At 35.9% G+C, this 10,653-nt stretch overlaps 1 protein-coding gene across 1 annotated transcript; it reads left to right on the top strand.

Moving 5' to 3' along the window:
- Positions 1–894: 894 nt before the first annotated feature.
- On the top strand, positions 895–3,879 carry LOC133804048 (protein NRT1/ PTR FAMILY 4.5-like). Its single transcript, XM_062242197.1, has 6 exons — positions 895–1,120; positions 1,266–1,356; positions 1,461–1,678; positions 1,894–2,328; positions 2,420–2,547; positions 2,654–3,879. Exons 1-6 carry the CDS (start codon positions 1,118–1,120, stop codon positions 3,519–3,521), a joined length of 1,743 nt encoding a protein of 580 aa, XP_062098181.1. The 5' UTR covers positions 895–1,117; the 3' UTR covers positions 3,522–3,879.
- The last annotated feature ends 6,774 nt before the right edge of the window (positions 3,880–10,653 follow it).

The raw sequence follows: 10,653 nt of genomic DNA on the forward strand, positions 1-10,653 counted from the left end.
AACGCGCACACGTCTTGACAAAATCGATCCTTACAAAAAAGTAATGATACGCTTCAAGTTTTCCTGATGAATCATGCCCGGTCGGACGAACATAATTGATTTTGGCCAATTTGAAGTATATATGTTTGGTAGTAATGAAAATGAGATTAAATGGAATGAAATAAACATTTAATACAAGTAAAAATAATTGATAACAAAATTATTATTATTGATAAAAATAATTATAATGGATAAAAAAAGATTTTTTCTTCTGTTTTTAAAATTTTACCAAAATAATAAAAGAAGAAAAATAATTTTAACGTGTCGCCACTAATAGTTTTATAAAAAAGAAAAAATTGTCGACTTTTATTTCCTAGTATTTTTTAATTTATTAAAGGCCTGTAATATTCTTAATCGAGGTGCTAATAATATTTTAAAATAAAATAAATTTTCGATGTGATATTAGCAGCGAGAATTATTAGAAGTGAATTATGGTCACGGATAATATTGTGGCCGCCAAAAAAGTTATAATAATATATATATATATATCATAATAATTGAAAGTAGAACAGTTGGATAGACATTTATTAATTAGACTATATGTAGTCTAAAACAGACGGGTTGGCATTCTGTATTGATGTTCCGATGAGCTAGCTACCCTAAAACAATCAATACAAAAACATAATTTACTTTTCCTTGATTTATTAAAAGGTCTGGTACTATGGAGATGCTCAATTAAAATATTGGAAAATAACCAACTTCATTTTTGTAATTTGGTATTTCTATTTTAATAATTGAATTCAAACTGCAGTTGTTGGCAAAACTACCTAATGGCTATACAAATATATTGAAAGTTGTATACATATATAAATATTAAGTGATACTTATTAATTACATGTGGAAAATAAAACTAGAGTTAATCACAATATTATACTACGATTGTTTGAAGTCTTTCTCAGCTCACAGCCACAACCTTTTTAATATGATTTAAATCTTTAATTTAAAAATGACCATATTCGTCTCTATATATGTAATATATAGATAGACGTCAACAAACCCGTAAATCATCGGAATAACCAACTAATCAACAACACTATAATATTGCCTTCTCGGCCCTGAAGAGAGCTCTCCAAACACCATGGTACGTACGTGTGTGTGTGTGTATGATTAATCTTGGTGTTTATTATATGGTCTGATCATTATGGTCTCTCAACTCATCAAGTACAACTATAGAATAGTCAATTAATAATTACCGTTGTCAAGTTAATAATTACCGTTTTCACCAGGAGGTTAGTAGAGATTTTGAAAGTGGTGGCACTACCGAGCCAAAGAAAGCAATCAGGCGAGGAGGAAATAGAGCTGCTCTTTTTGTATATAGTAAGTCATGTGTTTGTATGCACATATATATATATATATAATAGAGGTTTTTTTATATATTTTTTCAGAAGTGGTTTATGTATACATTAATTAATTGTGTATAGTAATGGAGGGGCTGGAAAACATGGCGTTTGTGTCAAACGCAATTAGCCTGGTGATATACTTCTTCAGCTACATGAATTACAGCCTAACAAAATCGTCGACCATGCTCACCAATCTCCTAGGAACTGCCTCTTTACTATCCCTCCTCGGCGGTTTCATATGTGACACCTATTTAACCAGATTTGCAACCGCTGTTATTTTCGCTTTCATTGAATTAGGGGTACGAACCTATATTGTTCATTATAATAATGTTTTTTTTTTTTTTTTAATATTCGATTCAGACAAGGGCGAGTAGTTTTCAGCTGAAGAGATAGGCCTGACTAAATACATTGTTATCTAATTCAAAGTTACAAAGTCTTCATAATTATTTGGTAACATAATATATATGGATAGAGAAGAGAGGGAGGTTTCTTCTAACACATCAATTTGGTGCAGGGATATATAATTCTACTAGTGCAAGCCCACCGTCCGGATCTAAGACCGCCTCAGTGCCTAAGCATCACACACCAATGCGAAGGTGCGTCCGCAAGCGAAGCAGCAATGCTATACACAGGGCTGTACCTTCTAGCCCTGGGAACCGGAGGAGTCAAAGCTGCTCTGCCAGCCTTGGGGGCTGACCAGTTCGACGAGAGGAACCCGAAAGAAGCAAAACAATTGTCCAGTTACTTCAACTGGTTCATATTCAGCCTTACCATCGGTTCAATCTTGGCTGTCACCTTGGTCGTATGGATAAGCACCAATAAGGGCTGGGACTGGGCCTTCGGCGTTTGCACCATAGCTCTTTTTCTTTCCATCGTTTTTATTTGTTTGGGGAAGCCTTTTTATCGGAATAACGTTCCCAAAGGAAGCCCACTCCTTCGTTTTCTAAGGGTATAGTAGTATTTAATTTCGAAGGTTTACAACTTTTGAATTGAAAACTTAAGAGTGTATTTAATTTATTGATTTATTTCATGATGATCAGGTTTTCGTGGCCTCTTTTCGAAATCGAAAACTTTCAACTCCAGAAAATGCAGATGAATTACATGAGGTTTATCTGGACAAAGAAGCTACCTTACATCATGAGATCCTTCAAAGAACAGACCAATTCAAGTTATACATCACACTAAAACTATATATTAAGAGTAAACTTTTATGAGTTCTAAATATTGAAAGAAAAAAAATAATGTAACGTTGTCATAATGCTATTGTTTCCTAGGTTCTTGGACCGAGCAGCTGTGATAAGAAGAACAGACGATGGTGCATCAATGACAAGAGCCACCGATTCAGGATTACAATGGAGACTGTGTACAGTTACTGAAGTGGAAGAGACAAAGATCCTAATTCGCATGCTACCGATCATACTGAGCACAATCTTCATGAACACGTGCTTGGCACAACTCCAAACCTTCTCAGTCCAACAGAGCACCACCATGGACAGAAACTTCATTGGCTTCAAAATTCCCGGACCCTCAATCCCTGTCATCCCTCTCCTCTTTATGTTCGTTCTCATCCCTATATATGACCGACTCTTCGTCCCAATCGCGCGAAGAGTTACTGGTATCCCCACCGGCATCCGCCACCTCCAGCGCATTGGGATTGGCCTAGTTCTCTCGGCTATCTCCATGACGGTTGCGGGGATAGTAGAAAAGAAGCGCAGGAACGTCGCCATTGACCATGGCATGGTCGATAGCCCTGATGCCTTACCAATGAGCGTGTTCTGGCTTGGGTTCCAGTATGCCATATTTGGGGCGGCGGACATGTTTACCCTTGTCGGGATGTTGGAGTTCTTCTATGCAGAGAGCTCAGCAGGAATGAAGGCGCTGAGCACCGCCATCTCGTGGTGCTCGTTGGCGTTTGGGTACTTCTTGAGCACGGTGGTGGTGGAGATCGTCAACAAGGTCAGCGGGGGATGGTTAGCCAACAATAATCTCAATAGGGATAAGTTGGAAAACTTCTACTGGTTATTGGCCGTGTTGAGTGTTGTAAATTTTGGAGTTTATGTGATGTGTGCATCTTGGTACAAGTATAAGAAGGTGGAAATGATCAAGAAAGATGATGCTAATTCTACTTCCCTAGGAAATTAAGGCCCGATCGGATAATAATAATATAGTGATCCCTAATAAGTTTTGTTTAGGGTTTTCATCCTATCTAGCTAGTAGCCGCATTATAAGACTGTCAGTGTCAATGTCATGTGGTACGTACGTGCGGGGCTGCGTGCAATCTTCACTTGTATAAAATATATTAGTTTGTTGTAGTCTGTATCCTTTCCAAGAAATTGTGCGTAAATACATATAGTTGTTCGTATTATAATTTATGACCATCACATAATCATAAGAGAAATCAATCAAAATTGCGCACAGATGCAAATAGTGTATATAAAACAATTGTAAGTGAGGCATAGAGTTTTTATTTCATTATAAATACCTCACTATTTTAACATTATTGATTAGACTTGTCGTTTTCTTCTACTAGCTAGTTAGTTCCCTCAAATTTGATATGTATTGCAAGCAAGAAGGTCATAATGGTATCAACAAGAGAAATATATTGGAGTGTGTAAATTTAGATCAGTTAACCTATTTCTAATTTCTTCATTGGACGAAAGTACTCTTCTTCTGCAAATCATAACAAGAAAAGAGTATTCCATCTCCACTTTATTTCCCTCAATTATATGCACCTTTTAGCTGTTTCTTTTTTTTTTCCTCTGTTCCCACTCAGCTGTTATAGCATAGCATAAGTTTTGGTTTCTAGTTTTGTTAAGGTAATATGTACTTCTTATTGACCATTAACGACTTAACCTATAGCTCATGAAACGCACGGGTTATCATATATTCAATCACCTTCGACATGTCTCCCCCAAAGGCTTAAAAACATTATAGTGTTATAATCACTGATGTATGCACGCATTGTTGCCCTGTTATAGTTATGCAAAGTGAAGTTAGTTTCGCTACTGAGGTGATTAAATCAAGATAGATCAACCTCGTTAAATCAATCAAAGAAAAACCTAATGCATGGGACCTAGACCCGAATCAGAACATCAAAAGTGCCAAGCAAAGAATTCAAGATTACAAATGATAAACTCAGAACTTTCTTAATCACAAGCACAGAAAGTTACTATTACACATCTTATTCCTCAATCTATCTTAGGTTTTTGTAGATTGACCGTCCCACTCAACTTAAATGCTTTGAACTTCCTTCAAAGTCTTGTCTGAAATCCGTTCGGATCACTCTTGAATAAGTCCCCTTATCATCAAAACAAAATCTCCATTGACGATCTTCAAGTTCTTCAATCCAAGTTTCCTGATTTCCAGCCTGGAAATCGAGAACTAAAACAAAGCAAGAAACAACAAAGAAAGAACTAGGATTTTTGTTTGTACAGAGTTAGTTAGCACAATGAGCACCACAGACAATTTATACACGTAGATTTTAAAACTAACTCAACAAATTAAGTACGTGACATGAAAAACAAACGAACAGAAAAACCGTTAGTAATCCACAAGTTAAAGTAACACTAAGGCTATGTTTGGTTGGATGGAAGGAGAATAAGAGGATGGAGAAGAGAGTGATAGTGTTTGGTACATGGGATGCAGTATTGGAATGATAAATAAGTGTATATTTATGAAGTTATTTTTTTAGTCTTATAATTATTTTTTAATAATATCTTAAGAGGGCATAATTGTAATTTTGAACAAATTATGAAGAAGAGTATGAATACTTTCATTAATGGAGATTAAGAAGGGTTCCAAATGGGAGATTAAAGAGGATAGAAACGTAGTGGCAACTTCATTAATTGGGAATGATGCTTTGCACATCACTAAATCATTAAGAACAGTTACAAATTATTGAATCTATATGAATTTATCCCTGTACATCATAAACAAGCAGCCCAAAATTTGAAATTCCTATTAACGTGAGCAAAGGAGCAACCTAGAAGGATTTTGGTGGTATTGCGAATAGCCGAACAAAAAAGTCTCCTTCAAAAATATATCACAATGTTTTTAGAACATGAATTCAACAAACCCCGAAAATGGGTTTGAATATTTTTTTTTAAAAAAAAAAACCCAGAAAATGGGTATGAATAAAAAAAAACCCTAAAATTTGGGTATGAATAAAAAAAAAACCCTAAAATTTGGGTATGAATAATCTTTCATAGTCATCTCTGGGGTTAGTTTGTCTTTTTCTAGCGACCTACTACCCCACCAAATGAATTTGATGCGACACTGTGGGACGAAGGGCTCCTACTTGTATGTTTGAAATTCTTTTAGAGAGATATATTATCCATTGGAGGACAATCTACAGAAGTTCTTAGCTCCTCCAAGAGAATGACGCCTTGAATGTCCATTACTACTCTTCTTGCTTCTAAGCTTTATCCTTTCACAGATATGCGTCCAAGCCATCCCCTTCACAGATCTGTTATTTGTCAACCACACATGAACCAAACACATCTCCAGTCGTTCCCTGACAACGAGCACCATACCCATCTTCGCCGGAGCCCAGCTGCGAGCCCAAATCTGCCACATCTCCTCCTCCGCCAGTGAAGATGAAGAAAAAGAAATAAAAATATTTTTGGTTTTTAATTATTTCAAAACTTTTACTGGAATTATATTTTTAATTTTGTTTTTTATTTTATCTAATTTTTAAATAATTAAAATTTTGAGAAAATAATTTTTGAATTTTTTGAGTGACGTGGTATAATTTTAATGACTAGGAGTGATTTAAATGATTTGGCTCAATCAAAAGTTGACATCTGTCTATCTATTTGGCACTTAACATTGAGATATCTACCACTGTTAATAAATATTGAAGAAATGTATTTTAACTGTAAAAGAAAAAAAAAATAGGTATTTAAGTACTATAATGTAATAAACTTAGATATTTTTTATACTAATTACTCAACTACTTAAAAAGATAATAGCTTTGAAGATTAAAAGGTAGTTTATATAAATATGGGAAAATATATATAGTTTTTAAATTTATGGGAAAAAAAATAATTATACAAAATATAGTAAGTTTTGGAAAAAAAATTTCAAATATGGTAAATAAATTACCATAAATTTAATTCTCTTATTTTTCTTCTCCCTCTCACGATCTCTCTCTCTTCTCATTTCTTTCTTTCTCCTCCCTCATTCAGTATCTATCTCAGATATCTTCCAGCGATGCCACCTCCGTCGCTGCCTCCGATGACGACCTGGTTCTTCTTCTTCTTCTTTCTTTCTTTCTTCTTTTTCTTCTTCGTCTTTCTTTCTTCTCCTTCTTATTTTTCTCCTTCTTCTGTCTTTCTTATTCTTTTTTTTTTTTTTCTTCAAATCTAGTTTTATTATTCTTCTTTTTCACATCTGATTTTGAACTTCATATTTGATTTTTCTGGGTTTTTCTTTTCAAATCTATTTAAGTAACCAGATACTTGAGTTTATATTTGATTTGATATAAGAAATGTACTCAATGAAAGTTGATTGCTATTATTTGGTGTAGACTAGGGTAGTATAAGAAGCTAGGTAGTTGAAATTTTAGGGTACTTTTAACATATGAAAGCTTAGGTTAGCTGATTAGTTTTTTTGGTTGGAAAATGGCAAAAGTTGTCAAAAGGATTTTCCCTTTGATGTTTAGGTCAATTGGATATAGGTTTAGTAGCCAAATGTTCACCAAATAAGGTTCTAACATAAATATTTATGTGTTTATTAATTATTTAAAGAAATAGAACTAGAACGTTTGCTCAAAAAATGTATTTGTTGTCAAACACTCCTGCAAATCAACTTCGTATTTGATTTTTCTGGGTTTTTTTTTTCCAAATCTGTTTAAGTAACCAAGTACTATGACGACTGATTCATTTTATTCATATCATATTTTTTTTTGACCTAGGTGTAATCAGTTACAATAACGATTAATTTAAATTCTTTTGTTTAGATTTGATTTTGTTTTCACACCTGACTAAGTAACCAGGTACCATAGCAATTGATTCTTTTTTTTAGATTTGATTTTTTTTTCAAACCTCGCTGTAATCAGTTACGATTATGATTAGTTTAGATTTTTTGTTTGAATCTTATTTTTTTCCAAGTATGGCTAAGTAATTGTTTACCATTGCAACTGTCTCTGTTTTTTTTTCTTTCTCATACCTAGTTGTAACCAGTTACCTTCAAGATCAATTTAGTTTATTTTTTTCATATCAGTTTTTTTTTCTTCCAAATCTCACTAAGTAACCAATTACAATTCAGTTGATATTTTGATAATGGTACATTACTTAAAAAAATAAAAATTATTTTTATAGTTGTAACCAGTTATTACAACACCTCTTAAATAATAAAACTAATTTTTATAGTTGTAACCGGTTACCATACATCATTAAAAAAAATGGACAGTGGCATACGATTATTATCACAAAAAAAAAAAACTCAAAATTGTTGATTACAGTAGTAATTCTTTCAAATATTTAGTTAAAAGCAATCAAAAGATATTATTTTTAGTGGACAGACCCAGCTCTTCGTCGACCTTGTTTTTACCGTTTGCCGACCTCGCGAAGATCCAATGTCGTCGTTCTTCGCAGATCTAGCCTTTCCCTTTGCTAACCTCCCTAGATTTGTGCATCGCGAGCATCACGATACCATGACCATGCCTGAGCGCCTCTGCTTGCCCGTCGACGGAGATCGACATCTGCCTTGGAGCTTGCTGCAATATTGACGATGCAAGAAGAAGAAGAAGAAGAGGAGAAAAAGGCGGACAAGAAAGAAACGTGGAAAAGGAATCACAAATTGATTTTCATTTTAGGTTTTAAGTTTAATTAAATTGTTTTATTAAGTTTTCATGGTGTCTGAGTGGTCCTCTGTCAGTCTCTCTCTGCGTGGCAGGTCAAGGAAGAAATAGATTAAAATATTTTATCAAATATAAATGATAAAAATTAACACAAATAGATTAAAATTATAAAAATAACCTCAAAATAATAAAATATAGGTACTAAAAAAGTATAATAGATAAATTATGATATACAAATAAAGTTTTACAAATATATGGGAAAAAAACTGCCATAAAAATGTAAACAAATAAAATACACCATAAAAAACTTTAAAAAAAAACTGCCATATTTTTCAAAGTTTATAAAAAAATCTCATATTTTGTGTAATTTCCTCAAGATTAAATGCAAATTAGATATAAATATTTTTCAAAGAGTAATTGGCGACAAAACATCTTTTATCTTTACATTTTGTTACACTTAACCCTTTATTCTTTTTTTTTCGTCAGTGAAACCTCCCAATCTCCCATTCCACTATCAAATTTACTGTCTTCGTTAGTTTTTTGGGAATTTTTAAAAAATATGGCTTTTATACCATTGTTATCCCCAAAAATGGAGATTGATGACGTGGCAATAGAGGACAAATGGCGGTACATGGTCAGTAAAAGACACATTAATAGTTAATAAATACATTGACTCCTCAGAGTTGTGATAAAGGGACCCGGTAGACTGACGAAGAATTTGGACTGCTTGAAAGATGTCATAACCAGCACCTTGGTCCGAGGAAAGCTAAGGAGAGTGCATCCTAGGAGGCTAAGGAGAATGCATCCTAGGAGAGCTAAGGAGAGTGCATCCTAGGAGGCTAAGGAGAGTGCATCCTAGGAGGCTAAGGAGAATGCATCCTAGGAGGCTAAGGAGAATGGTCCTAGGAGACCCCAAGGATGTGGTCCTAGGAGACCCCAAGAGAGTGATCCTAGGAGACCCCAAGGATGAGGTCCGAGGAGGAGAGCCCAAGAGACCTTGGTCCGAGGAGAACTCAAGAGAGTGGACCTAGGAGATCCCAAGGATGAGGAGAGAAGTGCATGTCCTACCACCATGCACGTCCGACCAACAAATGTTTGTCCTACCACCATGCACATATCCGACCAGCACTTGCATGAGTGGTCAGTAGGAGAGGTGGATCAACTAGCTAGAGGAGGACTAAGTCAAGATTCCCAGAAACAGCTTCAACAAGATATGCAGGAATCTCTCATTCTTCCCACAAATGGGGGGTTTGGTTACATTTTGAATGTTTTTTGTAATTTAAATGTAATAAATATAATAAAATATCCCGATTCTAGGGGATATCAGATGTGTGACCCTAAGCCTATAAATAGAGGGCTTATGGGATTAGAGAGGGGTTCTTCGGCTTCTTCTTTCTAGAGAGAGAAAATTTGGGTCTGAGTATTCTAGAGAGAGAAATTTGGGTATGAGTATTCTAGAGAGAGAAAGTGCTGGCATTTGAGAGAATTCTTGTATTTTTGCAATCTGTACTGAAGAAACTCAGTTGGCTCAGTCCATCTGATCTTGAGTACAGATCTATAAATCACAACTCTAAGTGGATTAGGCTATTACCGACAATCGGAGCTGAACCACTATAAAATCTCTTGTGTTATTTACTTTTCTTGATTAAACTGTCTGTGTTATTTAAATTCTCTTCAAGGTTTGTCGTATTTGACGTTCTCACCTCGTTGGCTAAAAACACAGTCAACATTTTGGTGCTTTCATTGAGAGCCTGAAGAGAAGAACAGACGGTCCCTGAAGCAAGATGGCACCTAAGAACACCAATGCAGCCTCCAAGAAGACAGGCTCCTCTAAAGAGCCTACTAGATCTGAAGGTCCTAGCCCACAATATCATGAGAATGAGCCTAGAGTCATGCTCGAGGACGTGACTCCAGGAGTTGAAGAGCTCCAAGAGGCCATGGGGGCCTTCCAGGAGGAGATGGCACAATTCCATGCCAGGCAGGAGGAGTTTGCTGAAGAGATGGCCAGGCAAAGAGCTGCGTTAGAGCAGCAAAGGCGTGATATGGACGCTAGAGGTGAGGAGATCCGACGACAACAGGAGGAGGTCAACCAGAGACATCGTGAAGCAGCACTTGCTTTAGAGGCAGCTACCTAGTTGGCCCAAGCCAATGCCCAAGCTACAACACGAGGGGCAACCACCCCAGGAGCAAGGACCACAGAAGCTGGTGGTAAGAACAATGATAGACCAAGGAGGGGTGGTAATAACCCACCTGGTGAGGAAGATGGAGTCCGATTGCACACTGCCTCAACACAAAGGGAGCACTCTAGGACCCCCTCCAAGAGCCACCGATCAGAAACTTCAAGATCTGGAAGTCACCGATCGGGTAGTCGGAAGACTCCACCTGGGCAGGAGCAAAATAAGGCTCCTAAGGAGAAGAGGACCTCACAATTCAAAGATGGGCATGGTCGTGATGAGGCTGATAGTCATCCCA

This window comes from Humulus lupulus, chromosome X, assembly GCF_963169125.1.
Source record: "Humulus lupulus chromosome X, drHumLupu1.1, whole genome shotgun sequence".
Taxonomy (NCBI): Eukaryota; Viridiplantae; Streptophyta; class Magnoliopsida; order Rosales; family Cannabaceae; genus Humulus; species Humulus lupulus.